The sequence below is a fragment of the Orcinus orca genome, chromosome 3 (assembly GCF_937001465.1).
Source record: "Orcinus orca chromosome 3, mOrcOrc1.1, whole genome shotgun sequence".
Classification (NCBI taxonomy): Eukaryota; Metazoa; Chordata; class Mammalia; order Artiodactyla; family Delphinidae; genus Orcinus; species Orcinus orca.
Window position 1 is genome coordinate 12115447 of NC_064561.1, and position 19487 is coordinate 12134933.

The 19487-nt window shown below is 51.5% G+C and overlaps 1 protein-coding gene across 1 annotated transcript in view; it reads left to right on the forward strand.

Annotated features, from left to right (window-relative positions):
• Window positions 1-19487, forward strand: part of UNC13A (unc-13 homolog A) — a 66333-nt gene that overhangs the window by 22663 nt on the left and 24183 nt on the right. Inside the window, exons 10-25 of the mRNA XM_033401474.2 lie at window positions 5075-5611; window positions 6132-6234; window positions 8034-8080; window positions 10530-10608; window positions 10773-10778; window positions 11263-11334; window positions 11608-11827; window positions 12410-12637; window positions 13545-13686; window positions 13973-14142; window positions 15104-15219; window positions 16534-16697; window positions 17068-17218; window positions 17529-17597; window positions 17917-18006; window positions 18233-18367. Of these exons, the coding sequence (XP_033257365.2) occupies window positions 5075-5611; window positions 6132-6234; window positions 8034-8080; window positions 10530-10608; window positions 10773-10778; window positions 11263-11334; window positions 11608-11827; window positions 12410-12637; window positions 13545-13686; window positions 13973-14142; window positions 15104-15219; window positions 16534-16697; window positions 17068-17218; window positions 17529-17597; window positions 17917-18006; window positions 18233-18367 (2329 nt within the window). The remainder of the gene's footprint in view (window positions 1-5074; window positions 5612-6131; window positions 6235-8033; window positions 8081-10529; window positions 10609-10772; window positions 10779-11262; window positions 11335-11607; window positions 11828-12409; window positions 12638-13544; window positions 13687-13972; window positions 14143-15103; window positions 15220-16533; window positions 16698-17067; window positions 17219-17528; window positions 17598-17916; window positions 18007-18232; window positions 18368-19487) is intronic.

The following is a 19487-nucleotide window of genomic DNA, read 5'->3' on the forward strand; positions in this document are numbered from 1 at the left end:
TCTAGGCGCGCGGGCTTCAGTAATTGTGGCTCATGGGCTTTAGAGCGCAGGCTCAGTAGTTGTGGCGCACGGGCTTAGTCGCTCCACGGCATGCGGGATCTTCCCCGACCAGGGATTGAACTCGTGTCCTCTGCATTGGCAGGCAGATTCTTAACCACTGCGCCACCAGCGAAGCCCCACCTAGTGGATTTTTGGTCATGGGTCTTCTTGCAAAATGTTTGCTCCCCAAAGAATACATTTCCTCCATTAAAGGATGAGCGGGATGAAAATTTTCAGTGCTCTTTACTCCCTTGATGTTGAACCTATACTTCTATTAATATGACCCCCCAAATCTCTTTAAGATATTAGGCTCAGTTCACACATACACCAGGGCCTCCTATTTGTGTGAAACCTTGATATACCAGAGTTGGAGGTTAACCCTATAACTTAGGTCCAGGACTAGGCTGGGGCGAGTGTGGTATGCTTGAAGTTGCCTCAAGTACAAAACTTAAGACGGTGCCAAGAAACTCAGTCCTCAAGATAAATAATATATTAATGCAATATTTTTAAAAATCAAAATGGATGCCAAAAACATCCATGAAAAAAATGTCACCAAAATGTTCCTTTGTAAGAGTAGATTTTCTTGTATGTAAGTTATACTTCAATGAAATTTCTAAAAATCCATGACTAGGAAAATATACAAATTTAAGTTAAAACATGATCTGACTCTGCACTTGCAGGACTCAGCCTCACCTACCTCATTCTGATCCTGGTCCTGCTATATCTAGTCTATAAGCAAGAAAGATAATGATGGTTAATTGAGCGCTTACTATGTGCTAGGTATTCTAATGAGTCCCAAATAATGTGCTTATTCTTTACACCAATCTCATGAGGTGAGAATTTACTTCTTCATCTCCCTGTGGTTTTGTAGATAAGGAAAATGAGGCAGAGAGATTAAGTTACTTTCCTGAGGTCACACAGCTAGTAAGTGGCTGAGCTAGAATTAAACCTTGTCAAGCAGGCTTCTGAGTCCACAGCCACGACGCCACACTGCCTCTCAGTCCTATAAAAAGGCACCTGGGAACCTGCAAAGTTAGCCTCCCAAGGTCCTACAGCTGGACAAAAGTGACGTTCCCTCTACATCATCAGCAAGGACTTCAACCGAACAGATTGTCCATTCTCTGTGTTCCCAGCAGCATCTCAGAATCACCCCCGTGTCACCCCCCATTCAAAAATTCAGGGGCAAACTCGCTATTAAACATAGCTATCCAGGCTCCCGAATTGCAGGCCTTCTCCAATTCTTGACGAAGAGATCAATTACGCAAACAAGTGTTTGTATCTGGTTGAGATCTGGAGAAACCCTCAGGAGCGCTTTATTTCTAGTGCAGTAAGAAAAGAAATTTTAAATGGTTTCTCTTTGTACCATCGAGGTAAATGAGCTTTCAGAGCTGTGCTGTCCAACATGGTAGCCCCATGGGGCATTTTAAAGTTAAATTTAAAATAATTAAAATAAATAAAATAAAATTTCAGTCCCTCCATCTTCCTGGACACTTGTGCTCAAGAATCATGCACGTGTGACTGGTGGCTACTACGTTAGATGATGAGGACAGAAAACATTTCCATTTGCTGTGGAGAGTTTGGGTAAAACACAATTTGAAGAAAACCTTCATAAGCTCCCTACTCAGTCTTTACCATCATCCAATATAATATTTTTTGGCAGGTATTTGAACGACTTTTATTTTGAATTTTCCTATGTTTTGTATATACCAGAGAAAGTTTGGATAGTTTATAGATGGAATGTTTTAGCAGGAACTTTTTTTAAAAGATTGAGCATTTTGGATGCAACTAGAGATGATCATATTAAGTGAAATAAGGCAGAAAGAGAAAGACAAATATCATATGATATCACTTATATGTGGAATCTACAATATGACACCAATGAACTTATCTACGAAACAGAAACAGACTCGCGGATGTAGAAAACAGACTTGTCATTGCCAAGGGGGAGAGGGTTGGGGGAGGGATGGAGTGGGAGGTTGGGATTAGCAGCTGTAAACTATTATGTATAGACTGGGTAACAACAAGGTCCTACCCTGTAGCACAGAGAACTATATTCAATATCTTATGATAAACCGCAATGGAAAAGAATATTTTTAAAAAGAAGGTATAGGGGCTTTCCTGGTGGTCCAGTGAGTGGTTAAGACTCCACGCTTCCAATGCAGGGGGGCGCAGGTTTGATCCCTGGTCGGGGAACTAAGACCTCTCGTGCTGCGCGGTGCGGCGAAAAAATAAATCAATAAGAAAGAAGAATATGTATACAGTATAACTGAATCACTTTGCTGTACAGCAGAAATGAACACCACATTGTAAATCAACTATACTTCAAAAAAAGAAAAAAAATTGAGCATTTAGTCTAGCCTCTTTATTTTTTAGGTCCAAGGAAATGAAATGCTATACTCAAGGTAAAACATTTCGTGGCATAGGGGGGAGTAGAATTAGTCTTACCCTGGATTTATTCTAGCATTCTTCATTCAACTCCTTTGTGCTTGCGCTATCCTGAAAGCAAAGAACTAGATCCCTTTCCATTTGTATTCATGACTTCCTTATTCAAACTATCTTCAGAAGCACTCCTGTCTCCCTAACAGTTTCTCCTACCATTTTTGCGACTGCTACAATTTGTAAAGCGTCATTCATTTGCACATTCAAGGTGGCTCAGACTTAAGCAATTATTGGAACAAAGTTTCAATGCACTGGAAACAGTTGAAAGGAGAGTAAGACATCAAATATTAAGAAAATATTAACTCTTTTAGTAGATGGAAAAGTCTTCTCTCTCCGAGAAGAAAAGCAGAAGAGTGCCCATCTTACAGATAGAGAAACTGAGGCTTAAAAAGTGGGAGCGAGTTGCTTGAGTCTCAGAGCAGGATGTGCACAGAGCTGGTCCCAGATTGGCTCCCATCCTGTGTGCCTGGCCGTGTCTTGTCCTTCTCTGGCTTTGGGTGTGTCTGTCTGTCCTGGGGGCAGTCTATTTATTGTAAGCATTCCTGGGATGGAATGGGGGAGTGGAAAAGGAGGAGAACTCTCCACTCTCACCATGAACAAGTCATACGGTGGGGAGGGGATGCAGAGGCAGAGTTCCCCTGAGAGTGACTCAAGCCACCATCCCAGGCCACCCTGGCCTTGCTGCCGAGTGCTGGATGATACTGGGCCCCCAGAGGGACAGGCATTCCATCCCACAGGTCAGGATTTGACTGGGGGAGGGACACAGCTGGACACGCTGGCAGAGGGGAAGGGCAGGGAGGGTTTCCTGGAGAAATGTGCCTGGGAGCCAATGCTTGAAGGATAAATGAAGAGTCTTAGGAGAGGAATTCCAGGCAGAGAAGACAGCTCAGCTAAAGGCTGGAGAGGTGAACGGGGCCAGATCATGCAGGGAGGCCCTTGGTGGCTAACTCGAGGACATGGCATCCAGGGGAGTCATCTGGGGTCAGAGCTGTGTTGGACCCCAATGTCAGAGCTGTGGTGGGAGGAGTCTCGGGGTCCACTGGGTCCCATGCCTGACCACTGGGGCAGTTTACGTGGCGCCCAGGGTCACAGATGGACACATCCAGGCCTGTGTGGAGATCCCAGTCCTAGGCTGCCCCTCTCACTTGGGACCCCAGAATGTGCTGGGGTGGACTTCAGGGGTATTCACCAGCAGAGGGAGTCTGGAGTCCTTTCCAGGCAAGTAATACCTGCTGATCCCCCATCCCCGCTGTCTACAAGGACAGGCACTAAAAAGCAATCAACCATATACATAACTTAGCAAACAAAGACTAAAGGACTGTAGGAATCAAACCCCTGTTTGATTCCTACAGCATCCCAGGGCCTGGCCAGGGAAGAGGGTCCCAGTCACTGAGAGTGGAGGAAGTAAGACAAGGAACGCTGTTTATTGAATGACTGAATGAGTGGTTAGAAGGGGGATGAGAGGTGGCCCATGTGTCATGCTGTCTGCCCTCACGCAGAGACAGATATCTTCCTGGTCATGTGGAGTGTGATCCAGGGTGCATATAAGGAGCATATAATGTGGGTGGGCGTGGGCTTGACCTGGCTGGAGGGTGGGGGAGACTCACTCGAAGAAGTGCTATTTCAGTGGGCACCAAAGGATTTTTCCAGATAAAGCAGGCAAGAAAGGATGTTCCTGGCAGAGGGCACAGCAAGTGCAAAGGCCTAGAGGTGGGCACAATTTAGGGTGTTGGAGGGACAGCGAGGATGGATGCTAATGTAGTTGGAGCAGGGGGAGAAAAGGGAGGATGGAAGGAGATGGGGATGGAGACGTTGGAGGATTTGGGCCACACAGGGGTGCAGAGCACGGCACAGAATTTTATTTCAAGGGAGGTGTGGTAGGGTTTGGAACAGGTGAGGTCCGTGTTTGGGTTTATGATTCCAATAAGCCCCTTTGTGGCTTCTGTGGAAAAAGGTACTGTCCGGGAGAGAAGTGGATGTTGGGTAGGGCAGCATCTAGTGGAGATGGCAGAGCCTGGACTAGGGTGGGGCCCAGGGTGCAAGGAAGTGGATGCACTGCACGTATGTTTACAAGGTGGAGCTGAAGGGACCCGCCGCAGGATCAGCTGTGAGTGGAGGCAGGGAGGCCCAGGTCCCTGATGAACGGAGGGGGCTTGGCAGTGGGAGGACCAGGTTGAGGCAGAGGGTAGGGGGTACATCAAGAGACAGGGGCTACTATGTTTGTTTCAGGACCGCTAGGTCTCCAAGGGGGCTGTGGCAGGGACACTGATTCGGGGTCCCAAACATGTGGGTGAAGGTTTTGCAGCCTCCACAGCGCATGGATAGGAGTGGTGCACGGTAGGTCACGGATGATCACTAATGTCACTGATCTGGTTTTATTGCCTGACCCCCAAGATGGTAAATGCCCCAAGAACAGGTGTTTTTGTCTTTTGTTCACGGCTGTGTTTCCCTGGCAACCAGAGGAGCTCCACCAATGCTGGGAATCCAGGGAATGACCAATCCAGGGAATGACTGGGTGATGGAACCTGTATGACCGGGGCTGGGATGGGCAGTGGGTCTGTGCCCCAGCCCCTGAGCCCTTGGCCCGTTCCTGTAGCCCCACAGGCAGCAGCCGTTACGCCTCCTCAGGGGAGCTGAGTCAGGGCAGTTCGCAGCTGAGCGAGGACTTTGACCCGGATGAACAGAGCCTACGGGGCTCTGAGCTGGAAGACGAGCGGGACCGGGACTCCTACCACTCCTGCCACAGCTCGGTCAGCTACCACAAGGATTCGCCACGCTGGGACCAGGATGAAGATGAGCTGGATGAGGAGCTGGACGAAGAGCTGGATGAAGACCTGGAGGACTTCTTGGAGGAGGAGGAGCTGCCTGAGGACGAGGAAGAGCTAGAGGACGAGGAGGAGGTGCCGGATGACATCCAAGGCTACACTGAGCGCGAGGAGGTGGCCGTGGCCGAGCCCAAGGACTTCAAGCGTGTCAGCCTTCCACCTGCCACCCCCAAGAAGGAGGACAAGGCCCCAGCCGTGCCCACCGAGGTCCCCGACATAGCCAAGGTGGCCCCTGAGCAAGCCGCCCCTGAGGAGGCACCTGCAGCTGAGCAGGAGCCTCAGCCTGAGCCCCCCAGGGCTGAGGAGAGGTAACGGGAAGGCGTTGAGGGCCTGTCACAAGGTCACAGGGTCAGTGGTACCATGATGGGGTCAGTGTAGACCTGGGGAATGGGGGGAGAGGTTGTCACAGGGTCCTGCGTTTACTGAAGGGATCGGGATGCGTCTAGGAGGTCAGAAGTGGCTCAGTGGGGTCAGAGGGGGTCAAGCAGGGTCATGAAGGAGTCTTAGAGGTTGTGAGGGGCTGGAGGGTTTGCCAGGGTTGGAGAGGTCACAAAAGCATCAGAAGAGTCCTCGGATAGGGTTACAAAGTTGCAGAGGGGCCAGGAAGGTGGCAAAGGGACCCAGGAGACCTGAAGGTGTCAGAGACGTGATGGGCATGTGGGAAGGGGGCGGGGGAGGATCACTGAGGCTGGTCAGAGGGGTCACAGGTGGGTCATTGTGTCTTCGAAGTGCCAGGGAGGCCATGGAGGGCCCAGCATCGCTCGGAGGGTGGAGGGTGGAGGGAGTGCTGGCCCCGGAGCCTCATAAAACCCGTTGCCTCACTTTCAGGCCACGAGAAGATGAGGAAGGCCAACAGGGTCAGGACTCCATGTCTAGGGCCAAGGCCAACTGGCTGCGAGCCTTCAACAAAGTGCGGCTGCAGCTGCAGGAGGTGAGTGAAAGCAGCAGCGGGCTCACCCCCAGCCTGGCCGCGCCCAGTGCCCCACCCACCCTCATTTCCCCACTCCTTCCATGGCCCAACCCACTCTGGTCCTTTCCCTGGCCCTGCCCACACTAGCCCATGCCACTCATGAGCCACCTGGCCACGCCCACTTTGCCACCGCACCCACCACCATGCCTCCATACATCCTGGTTCTTCTATGGCTCCGCCCACTCCAACCTGTTCCCATCCGTGCCCAGCCTGGCCCTTCCTTAGCCCCACCCACTCTTTCACTGGCCCCAGCCCCGCCATTCCTGACCAATCTGACCCCTGCCCAATCTGACTCCTCCCTGGCCCTACCCATGCTTGCCTACTCTCCCCTGCAACCAGCTGGCCCCACCAAGGTCTAGTCCAGCCTCCCCCAGGGCAGCCTGGGATTTCTAAGTGGGGAAGAAGGAGAGGCGAACTGGAACCTAGAGCTGAAATTAAGCTGAGGTCATGGCTATGGCCAAGTTCAGTGGCCAGGTTCATGGATAGGGATAGAGGTTAGTGATAGGGTTATAGGTCAGGGTTAGGGCAGCAGTCAAAGATCAGAGTTCAGGCTTAGACTTGGTGATAGAGGAAGAAGTCAGTGCTTGGGCTCACAATGGGTGTCAGAGTTTGGGTTTGGGAGAGGTCTGAGATCTGGTCAGTATTGCAGAAGAAATTTGGTGAAAAATAGAATTAATGTCAGAGTCAGGATGACTGTTCAGATGGGCAGCAGGAATGAGGCCGTTCATTCAATCCTTCATTCACTCAACCTGCTCTGGGCTAGACACCAAGCAGTGTTATTATCCGGGGCGACCTTCCAAACTGGGGTGAGGCTGGCAGGAGGAGATCCTAAACAGACTTCCAAAGTCTTAGACCATCAATTATCAGAGCCACAAAAGTTTCAAATCAAATTTCTTATCAGCTGTACAGTAGAATTTTCTTTTACTATACAGTCTCATGGTTCTAGATTCAAACAGTAGAAGAAAATATACTGTGAAAAATCTATTGAATAACTTTCACTAAGTCAACAAATTAATGAAAAAGACAGCAACTACCCTTGTAATGGAACTAGCGATATGACAAGAAAAATAAACACGAGTAGGATCTCTGGGTTTCATAGAGGGGGCATAAAACTAATCCCAGGCAATCAGGAAGACTCACTGGAGGAGGTGACACTTAAAGTGAAGTGATATCCAAAATACTTAAACAATATTTCAGAAGAAGGTGTCAGACCCTTCTCCCTGTCCCCCCCCCCCCACCATGCCACCCTTTAGTTGCATGGTAGGGGGTGTTGACTCTGGGTCCACACTGAGACCTGAATGATAGATGGAGGCTGGTCGGGTGCAGAAGGTAGGAGAGCGTATATACAGGTGGCACCGCTCGGGCAAAGGTCCTGGGGCATGAGATCAGATAATCGGGTGAGGCAGGGGGAGTTTAGTGAGTGATAGGATCTCATGAGTATTGAGCCAGCCCCCAAGAATCGCAGGACTATAGAGCACGAGCTCTTGTTCGAGATGATGCTAACGCATCCCCAATTTTGACAGACAAGGAGACTAAAGTTCACTGAGGTTGGCGTCAGAGAGTATCTCCTTTCTTCTCATTTTACAGATGGACAAACTGAGGCCCAGAAAAAGCCAGTGGGCTCCCTAAGGACACACAGTGAGGACTAGGACCCAGGCCTCCTGTCTCCCAACCCAAAGGGGAGACAGTTGTGGGTGTGGTACATGTGCTGCCCTGGGAAGGGGCAGCCACACTGACCTTATCCATCTTCTGTCCTGCAGGCCCGGGGAGAAGGAGAGATGTCCAAATCCCTGTGGTTCAAAGGCGGGTGAGTATCAGATCTTGGGGGTGAGGGAGAGGAAGTTTTGAACCCAGAGCCTGAGGCTGGTTTGCACCATAACCTCAGCCCAGCCAGGACAGGGAGAGGTTCCATTTAGACAGGGAACAGATTGCACATGAGTGAAATAATGTAGCCACTGTAATAAGGCACTCATGACCAGAAGGAGCCAAAGACAGTAACCCATTGAATCCTCACCACAAACCCATGGGGGGCTCACTACCTCTATTTTCCAGATGGAGAAACAGTCCAGAGAGGCCTTGCGCAAGCCACTCATATAATTCAAGAACATTTCCCCCTAGAAATAAATGTAAGGTAAAGAAGAAACCCATTTCCTGCACGATACATCTGCAACACTGGAGTGAATTTTTTGCTTTGATTCTGTTTTTACATTTCTCAGATTATTGCTACAGTTGCTGGCTGTTTCATAACGATAGTTGTTGGTCTTACATGGAGCATTTGTCATATCTAATTTCTTAAGTTACTGCTTTTCCAGGGTGTTTTTTCAGCACTTGTGTAGTGAGGTGAGAGGATGCAAAAGATATTTGTAAATTACACTAAGGTTTTAAATAACAGCTGGAGAGTGACTGCCTTCCCTTGTACATCCTTTTCAAACAGAGGCAGGGACACAGGAGCTGTGACTCCCAGACGGGCAAGTGTCCCGTGTGGGGAGCCCTGGAAGTGGGGTCTGAGATGGGGGCTCCTGTGTGCATGATTTATACAGGAAGCCTGTGAGGGCTTCCCTGGTGGTGCAGTGGTTAAGAATCCGCCTGCCAATGCAGGGGACACGGGTTCAAGCCCTGGTCCAGGAAGATCCCACAGGCCGCGGAGCAACTAAGCCCATGCGCCACAACGATTGAAACCCACGTGCCTAGAGCCCATGCTCCACAACAAGAGAAGCCACCACAGTGAGAAGCCTGCGGACCACAACAAAGAGTAGCCCCCGTTCGCCGCAACTAGAGAAAGCCCACGCACAGCAACGAAGACCCAATGCAGCCAAAAATAAATAAATAAACTTATAGGGCTTCCCTGGTGGCGCAGTGGTTGAGAACCTGCCTGCTAATGCAGGGGACACAGGTTTGAGCCCTGGTCTGGGAGGACCCCACACGCCTCAGAGCAACTGGGCCCGTGAGCCACAACTACTGAGCCTGCGCATCTGGAGCCTGTGCTCCGCAACAAGAGAGGCCGCGATAGTGAGAGGCCCGCGCACCGCGATGAAGAGCGGCTCCCGCTCGCCGCAACTAGAGAGAGTCCTCGCACAGAAACAAAGACCCAACACAGCCAAAATAAATAAATTAATTAATAAACTCCTACCCCCAACATCATAAATAAATAAATAAATAAACTTATAAAAAAGAAAAGAAAAGCCTGTGAGGCAGGCGGGACCAGGTAGGAGAGACAGCCAAGCAGAGACGTCGTTCAGGAGTCACCAAGCCCCTGCCTGATCCCGCAGGGGGCGCTGGAGCATGAATAACACCCCAGGGCTTATCAGAGTCACTGGCTGCCAGGCATCACTCTCATTGGCCAATGAGAACTTTCTGGAGAGGAGCCACACCTGAACACTCTGTGGGAACACCTGCACCTCTCAGTAAAGTAGATGTGGACAGACCACCGCAGCATCTGCCACAGCCCTCCTTCTGATTAGCCAGCTCCGGCAGAGCTGCCAAGAGGCAACAGCACACATACAACTTCCAGTTCCCTCTTTCTCATGGGCTTTGAAATCACTTCTTCCAGGACAGGCTTTAAATATACGCAAATATTTCCAATTTTGAGCATAAAGAAAGATTTCGTTGACATTTTATCATGTTATTTAGATTTGCCCTCATTCAAATGTTCGCTAAACGTGGGCAACTGTATCATCTCCCCATTTCTCAGATGAGGAAGTTGAGGCCCAGTGTCTTCATTTCTTAGGGCTGCCATAACAAACTATCACAAACGGAGGGCTTAAAACAACAAAAATGTATCTTCTCGCAGTTCTTGGAGGCCAGAATTCCAACACCAAGTGTTGGCAGGGCCACGCTCCCTCTGACTTCTGTAGGAGAGAAGCCTTCCTTGCCTTTCTAGCTGCTGGTAGTTGCTGGCAATCCTTGGTATTCCTTGGATTGTAAACGAGTCATTCCAATCTCTGCCTCTACTATCATTCCACTGTCTTCTCCCTGTGTGTCTCTCGTCTTATAAAGACACCACTCATATTGGATTAGGAGCCCATCCTACTCTAGTATGAGCTTGTCTTAACTAATTACATCTGCAATGACTCTATTTCCAAATAAGGTCACATTCTGAGGTACTGGGGGTTAGGACCTCCATGTATCTTTTCGGGGGACACAATTCAACTCTTAATACCTGGGGAGATCAGGTGTCCTGCCCAGGCCTCAGGAGATGTCTGCTGGAGGAAGGGGAACTTCCCTGGGCCCTTGACGTCCCTGGGTGTGTCTTGCAGCCCTGGCGGCGGTCTCATCATCATCGACAGCATGCCAGACATCCGCAAGAGGAAGCCTATCCCACTCGTGAGCGACCTGGTGAGCGCCTGTGCCCTCCCCTGCCCAGGCAGAGCAGCCCTGCCACAAGCAGTGCTCAACCTGTACAAACTGCCCATGGCAGGACTGGGGCTGGGGACTGGCAAGGCATTCTCTGGGACTAATGTGATCTAACTTCTACCCTGCGTGCTGCGCGGACACTTCAGGCCATGGTGAGTGATGGCAACCCAGGCCCTTGACTCTCCTCCCGAGACCCCTGACCCCGACTGGGATCTTCCAAGTCGTCCCCATCCCATGGGTTCTGGGGAGGGGACCTTGCCATGTCCAACAGTTCATGGGTTGGGAAGAGAGCAGGTGACTCCCCACCTTGGTTCATGGCCTGGCTGGTGGTTTTGCTCTGTGGCTGTTGACCATGGCCAAGTGCAGTTCCCCAGTCTGGTCCATGGTGGTGGGGAATGGGTGAGTCAGAGGTGTGGGGCTGCTCCCTTTCCAGGGTCTCTTCTAACCTGGAGCCTCTGTCATCTCCCAATTCTTTTCTGGTTCTGCTCCCGCTGCTGTGACCTGTTTCCTATTTGTGGCTGTGGCTTGAATCCGTGGCTGGCGGCCCCGAACCATGGCTGGGGGTTCTGCTCGCGGTGACAACCCCGCGGGTGCCAATCGACCCCTCTGACTCCCTTGGTGACTTCCCTATTCCAGTCTCTGGTGCAGTCCAGAAAAGCAGGCATCACCTCGGCCTTGGCATCCAGCACTTTGAACAACGAAGAGCTGGTGCGTGGGGCACCTCCCCCTCCCCATCTTGGAGGGTGGGCGGGGCTGGGGGGCTCCTGGAGGAAAGGAAGCGGGTGGGGCAGAGACAGGCACTCCTCGCTTTCCAGAATTCCGACAACGCAGCCGCCAGCGAGCACAGTCTGTGCACAGGAACCCGTGGATTCCGACAGTGTGGGGCGGGGGACGGGGCGGGGGGGTGGGATGAGGGCGGGGCAAGCCAGTGCCCCCAGGTTAAGGCTCAACGCCCATGTCGCATGCCCTCCCTCCCCGCAGAAAAACCACGTTTACAAGAAGACCTTGCAAGCCTTAATCTACCCCATCTCGTGCACGACGCCGCACAACTTCGAGGTGTGGACGGCCACCACACCCACCTATTGCTACGAGTGTGAGGGGCTATTGTGGGGCATCGCGCGGCAGGGTATGCGCTGTACCGAGTGCGGTGTCAAGTGCCACGAGAAGTGCCAGGACCTGCTCAACGCAGACTGTCTGCAGCGTGAGTGCCGTGCTCCCGCTGGAGCGGAGACGGAGGGGCAGGACTGTTACTGGTTAGGGGGAGGGGCTCTGACGAGGAGGAGGGGGCGGGACAAGGGGCGGGGCCGTGGGACGGGATGGGAGCGACAGGAGGGGAAAGGAGAAGTGAGAGTGGTCCTAGAGGGGTGGGGCGGGACTCAGGGAGGAGCTAAACTGTTCAAGGGGCGGGCTTAATGGGAGGCAGCGGTTTCCACGGAGAAAAATAGGGTTAGGGTTAGGGTTAGTTCAGAGGCGAGAGGGGGCTCAAGTTGGGGAGAGGAGTCCGGGGAGGGGAGGCGCTTGGAGAGGGGAGGGTGTCGAAGGGTAAGGGGACTCACGCGGACTGGAGGGGCTAAGACAGTGGTGGGAACTTTAGGGGGAAAGGCCTGGTTGGGGGAGGATTCAGAGAGCAGGTAGGAGCTCTGGCAGCTCTAGCTTTGGGGGGGATGATTCACCTGAACCCCGTGTCCGTGACAGCAGATGAGGAAGCCCTGGAGTGGGAATCGGGGTTCTCGCTCCTGGGAGGGAGTGCTCTGTGTACAGTGACGGCTGTCTTTGTGCGCAGGGGCGGCGGAGAAGAGCTCCAAGCACGGGGCGGAGGACCGGACGCAGAACATCATCATGGTGCTCAAGGACCGCATGAAGATCCGGGAGCGCAACAAGCCCGAGATCTTCGAGCTCATCCAGGAGATCTTCGCGGTGACCAAGACCGCGCACACGCAGCAGATGAAGGCCGTCAAGCAGAGCGTGCTGGATGGAACGTCCAAGTGGTCGGCCAAGATCAGCATTACCGGTGAGGCCGCGGGGGGGAGGGGGAGGGACGGCCACGGGGGTCCCTTCTTCTCGGCCCCCTGTGCTCCCTCCCACGCCCCTTCCTTCCCTTTGCTGCACGTATTTGAGCGTCCCCCTGACTTTCTCATGTCGGTGTATGTACGTTTGTGCCCACAGCCTGGGCATATATGCCTCCAAACGTGTTGCATGAAACTATCTGGGTGCATCTCGCTTGGTAGCCCCCAGAACCAGACTTCAAGAACAGGAGTTGAGGGCACACAGTTTATCTGGGAAGTGAACCCAGGAAGCCCCCAGGGGTATTGGGAAGTGAGACCAGGAGGGAATAAGGCACCGAGCAGGCGAAGCAGTGGACACCTTGGACCACTGGGGGACATTATTGACCTCCCAGGGCTGAGAGGTCCTTCCCAGGGGTGGGGGCCTTGTGGTGTTTATCCATTCCTCATCGTCATTGGGATTTCCCTGAAAACAGACTCCAAGATGAGGATTTCAGGGCAGATGGGTATCCAGGAGGTGGTCCCAGGGAGTGCCAGTGGGAGGTGGAGACATGAGTTTGAGAGCCGGGACGTAAAGAGCCCTGCGGAGGATGCCAATGAGTAGGTCATACTGTGGGCAACTGGGGGCTCAATCCTGCTGGGGACCTTAGGGGGACATTGTAGAGCACACATCCGAGTGTCCCACCCCAGGGGTGACCCTGGGGCACCTTCATATTCTTCATTGGGTGAGGGTTCCCTGGATGTTAACTCTAGCAAGCCGAGCATGCCCAGTGGGTGTGTCCATGGGCTCCTGTGGCCAGAACAAAGCCCTCAGTCCTTGTCACAGGCGTTCCCTGTGGAGCCTGTGACAGTGTCTGTCCTCGGCATGCCTTGCTCCTTGAGCCCACATTTATATTTGTTCTGTGTGTCTTCCAGTGGTCTGTGCCCAGGGCTTGCAGGCAAAGGACAAGACGGGATCCAGTGACCCCTACGTCACCGTCCAGGTCGGGAAGACCAAGAAACGGACAAAAACCATCTATGGAAACCTGAACCCCGTGTGGGAGGAGAACTTCCACTTGTAAGTGTCTGGCTGGGCCCCCAGCCCCCTATATGGAGCTCCCTGTTGGAGCAGCTGAAGGTTGAGCTTCAAGACACCTGCCCTGGGACTCCCCTGGTGGTCCAGTGGTTAAGACTCCGTGCTCCCAATGCAGGGGGCCCGGGTTCCATCCCTGGTCAGGGAACTAGATCCCGCATGTGACACTAAAGATTCCGCATGCAGCAAAGAAGATCCTGCGTGCCGCAACCCGGCACAGACGAAAAAAAAAAAAAAGCCCCCCGCCCCAACCTCCTCTTCCCCACTGCAGTGAATGTCACAACTCCTCGGACCGAATCAAGGTGCGTGTCTGGGATGAGGACGATGACATCAAATCTCGCGTGAAGCAGCGGTTCAAGAGGGAATCCGATGACTTCCTGGGGCAGACGATCATCGAGGTGCGGACACTCAGTGGCGAGATGGACGTGTGGTACAACCTGGGTGAGCAAGGGTGGGGTTCTGCAGGGGAGAGGGGAGGGGGTCCCAGGGAGCCAACCAAAGTGGGGAACCCAGCTGGAGGGGAGAGACAGTGTCAGCAGGAGTTAATCTAGGAGCCCAGTCTAACAGAGGAGGCAGAGTCTTGAGCCCAGTCTGATGGGGACAGGAAGCAGCAGGCTGAGACGGCGAGCAGAACCCAGGACTCTTATTTCGGTGTGGGAGAGTGAGGGAGGGACAGACTCCATATCTCATTCTGACGGGGAAGGCAGGAAGCAAGGCCTGAGGATCCTAGTGTAAGGAGAGAGGCACAGACCCAGGAATCTAACCTAAGAAAGGAGATTGAACTTTGAGAATCCAGTCTAAGGGAAGAGGTAGAGTTTGGGATTCCTAATCTGAGAGGGGGACCTACAGACTCAAGAGCCCTGTCTAAGAATGATGAGTAGAATCTGTGAGCCCAGTCTGAGGGCAGAGGAGGAACCCAGTCTGAGAGGGGTGAGCAGAGTCTAGGAACTTCTTAGTTTGGTTAGAGGACATCTAGATATCCTATTCTGATGGGGGAAGCAGGAAGCAAGACCTGGCGATCCTAGTCTGAGGAAAGAGGCACAGATCCAGGAATCCTGTCTAAGAAGATGGGTAGACTCCGGGGGCCTTGATCTGATGGGGGAGGCAGAGTCTGGGAGCACAGCCTGGGGAAGAAGCAAGGCTCCTAGTCTAAAGAGGGAGACGCAGACCAAGGAAATTAATCTGAGTGAGGGACGAAGATCTGGGATCCTAGTGAGGTGGGAGAGACAGGGCCTAAGAATTCTGGCCGAATGGGGGAGACACAAGTCTAGGAAGCCAATCTGAGGAGGAACACCTAGGTCTTAATTCAGGGAGTCTGACCGGGCTGCAGTTACGCGTATGTTAAAATAGTCCAGGGCTATATTGGGAAGTTCTGACACTGCCATCCCTTTCCGCCGTGCAGACAAGCGGACTGACAAATCTGCTGTGTCGGGTGCCATCCGGCTACACATCAGTGTGGAGATCAAAGGCGAGGAGAAGGTGGCCCCCTACCACGTCCAGTATACCTGTTTGCACGAGGTGAGGCCCACGGCTCCACCCTGCATTTGAAGTTCACCTTCGTCTCCCACGTTACCTCCACTCACCCTTCCTGCCTGCCCTACCTCCTCCTTCCTCTTTCTGACCACACCATTCACATTCCCCTGGGCCTCTGAGACTGTCTCCTATGCCATTTCTCTGTGCTCAGAAAACTCCTCCCCATCAATCAGGGTCCAGCTTCAGGGCCCCCTCCTCTAGAAGCCCTCCGTGACCTCCAGGCAGACTCTCACGACAGAGATCCAGGTCTTCCAACTGTCCCAGCCCTGAACACTCAGGGTTAGGTTTTTGTGTGCCTGGGTTTGTCTCTTCCAGCTGCCTAGGGGTTCCTGGAGAGAACTCAGTATGTTGAATGAATAAATGATTGGATGAATGAGTATTGAGTGAATAAAAGAATGGGTGGAAAGATGAAAGGATGGGTGGATGGATGTGTGCTTGATCTATTGGAAGTATAGATGAGTTGGATGCGTGAATTGGGGGTCATTGGGTAGATGGATGGGTGAATAGATGGATGGACAGATAGATGAAGGATGGAAGGATGGATGGATGGATAAATTGATGGGTGGATAGATAGGTGATGGATGGATGGTTGAATGGGTTGATAAGTTAGATGGACAGATTAAGCTGCGGGTAGTAGATGGGATAGATGGGCATGTGGTTGAATTACTAGACAGAAGGATGAGTGGATAGGTGAATTTGGGGGTAGTTGTTATGGTGGGTAGGTAGGTTGGTGGATAGATGGATGGATGGAAGAAAGGGTGGGTGGATGGATGTATGGTTGAACCATCCACAGCTGTATGGATGGGAGAATTTTGGAGTAGTTGGATAGGTGGATGGATGAGTAGATGCATGGACAGATGGATGATGGATGGGTGGATTGATGGTTCATTGGGTAGAAGGATGAATTATTGGATGGACAGGTGAAGTTGCGGGTAAATGTATGGGATGGATGGATGTGTGGTTGAATTACTGAAAGAATGGATAAAGTGAACAGGTGGATTTTTGGGTAGTTGGATTGATGGGTAAGGGAGTAGATGGTTAGAGGGATGGGTGGGTAGATGGGTGGATGGACAGATGGATGGATGGATGGGTGTGTAGTTGAACTATTGGGAGGATGGATGAGGGATAGCTGAAATTTGGGGTACTTGGATGGATGGATGGGTGGTGGACAGCTGAAAGGGTAGATGAATGAATTAATGAATAAACAGATAGATGGATGATGTAAGCCCTATACTTGGGATCTCTGACCCCCGGTGTCCCTTTGCACTCTCTATGACACCTTCTCCCTTGTGGTGGCAGAACCTGTTCCACTTCGTGACAGACGTACAGAACAACGGGGTCGTGAAGATCCCAGATGCCAAGGGTGACGACGCCTGGAAGGTTTACTACGATGAGACAGCCCAGGAGATTGTGGACGAGTTTGCCATGCGCTATGGCGTCGAGTCCATCTACCAAGCCATGACGTAAGGCTGCAGGCTGTGGTGGACATGAGGATGAGGTGCAGGAAACTGGGGGGAGGGGTGGTTACCAAGTGGACACTGGCAGATCTGGGGTGGAAGGGATTCTTGGGAGGAGGAGCCAGGGAGGAAGTGAGTGTGGTGGGGGTTATGTAATTTCCCTGGAGGTTAGACAAGTGCCATTGCTGGGGGCCAGAGTGACAAGGATGAGAGCTGGAGATAAGAGGCAGAGATAGGGCAATTCAGAGAGGAGACAAACTCAGAGGACAGAATCAAGAAGAGGAAAAGGGGACAGTTTGGGGGGTTGTGGGGGCTGTCTTAGAGGCATTCTGGGGGCTGGACACCAGACCCAGTACTTCCCATTCCCTCCTACCAGCCACTTTGCCTGCCTCTCCTCCAAGTACATGTGTCCTGGGGTGCCTGCCGTCATGAGCACCCTGCTTGCCAACATCAACGCCTATTACGCGCACACCACCGCCTCCACCAACGTGTCTGCCTCTGACCGCTTCGCAGCCTCCAACTTTGGGGTCAGTCCCAGGGGCAGGGGCCTGGAGATGAGGGAGAGCTTGACCCTGTGCTGGTCACACCTCGTGTGATTTCCAGATCCCCAATCTGGACCTGACTTGCTGTGTGACACTGCACCAGTCACTTCCCCTCTCTGAGCCTCATTTTACCCCTCTGTTGAATGGATGTTATGAGGGGTCAGTTCAACAACGGATGGGGTACACTTAACGTATAGCAACCACTTAGCCAATGTGGCGGCCACCCTTAGCTGCTACACTTGATCCCCAAGTCCCTGCTTTCATCCAACCTTCTCCTCCTCCTCTGCCTCCTCAGAAAGAACGCTTTGTGAAGCTCTTGGACCAGCTGCATAACTCCTTGCGGATTGACCTCTCCATGTATCGGGTGAGAAGAGCATTAATGATGATTTGCTCACCCCATGCATGTGTGTGCCTGGGGGGGACAGCTGCCAGCAGGCATGCACATGGGAGGACCCATCTTAACATGTAGAATGTGTTCCTCTGACACATGTACACATATGTGGGCAGCACCTGCCCAAAAAGATTGGTGCATCCAAGCAGACACCCCAAGTTACTTCAAGGTGTTCTCAGGACCCCTAACACACCTCCTGAAACTTGGAGGCTCTTGTGTCTCCCCTAAAACGCTGTCTCCCATCATCCCCTGACCTTCTTCCATAACCCCACCTCCCTTCTCCCTTCCATAGAATAACTTCCCAGCCAGCAGCCCGGAGAGACTCCAGGACCTCAAATCCACAGTGGATCTTCTCACCAGCATCACCTTCTTTCGGATGAAGGTTGGAAAGGGGACCCAGTTCCATTAGCTCTCCAAGGAGTATACTCCAGGACTGTTAGCTCCTAAATGAGTAACATTTCTCCTGGAAAGCAGTGCCCTTTCTCAGTGACCCTCTGCTTTCACATTGCTACAACATTTCCTTAAAACCAGCTCCACTTGTAGTCACTTCCTGGGTACCTCCTGTCCCAACTGTGTACACCCATGTCCATCTCACTTCCTCCTGCCAGGTGCAAGAACTGCAGAGCCCACCCCGAGCCAGCCAGGTGGTGAAGGACTGTGTGAAAGCCTGCCTCAACTCCACTTATGAATACATCTTCAACAATTGTCATGAACTCTACAGTCGAGAGTACCAGACTGACCCGGTGAGGACCCCAGATGAGGCAGAAGGGACTAGGGGACTCCAACCAGACCCTGGCCCAAGTCCCAGATCTGCCCCTTCCCAAGTGATTTAACCATTCTGGGCCTCAGTATCTCCCCCTGTAAAATGGGGTCATAAACCCACATCTCAGGATTAAGGAGGAGATTCAATGAGATACAAGCTTCAGTTAAGTGCTTAGCACCTGGTACACAGTAGGAGCTCAATAAATTTGGTTTTACTTAAACTTAGTTGAGTCCGGCATTATACAATGTGCCTAGAATAGAGTCCCAGTTCAATAAATATTGAGTTGAATTGAATTTCTTCAGTTCAGTCTTGAACTCAATTTATTTGAGATCTTTCAACACGTTGTTTACACGTATAATGTCCCAGGATTGTCAGTAAGGTTTCCAGGAGCTTATCCTCTATTAGGAGGGAAAAATGTGTAAATTGGGAATTTACAACCTGGGGTGATTAGCACTGGGATAGAGGAATTGCAAGAGGCTGTGGGAGCTGAGCCCCTTCCTCAGCTTGGGCTTCAGATAGGAGATAACACATAAGCTGAACTCAGTTCAATTTTATTTCATTCTGTTCATTTACATTCAGTTGAGTTGAAATCAAATCGCTCTTAACTGAACTGGGTTGAGATGAAGTAGATTAAACTGGGCTGGGTTTAGTTCAACTATGATCAGTTTAGATCTATTTATTTCTGTTTGCTTGACTTAAGTTAAAATTGCTCTAGGCTAATTAGTGAGCATCTCTGAGTTGGACTGAGTTGACTTTAACTGAGTAAAAATGTATTCATCTCCATTCAGTTTACTTGAATTGAAATTGTTCTTGACTGGGTTGAGTTGGCTTGAGTTAGGATGAGCTAGGTTGTTGGATTAGGTACCGTTGAGTTCAACTGAGCTTGGTTGAGTTGGACTTATTTCAGTTGAGTTTAACTATTTTCATTTCCATTGATTAACTAAAGCTGGATTGAGGTGGCCTGAGTATGTTAGGTTGAGATAAGTAGGTGGAGTTGGATTGGGTTGACTTGGGTTGAGTTGAATTAGATTACGTTGGGTTGGGTTGAGTTCAAGGTGATTTATTTCCGTTATTTTGATTTAGATTGATCTTGATCTTGA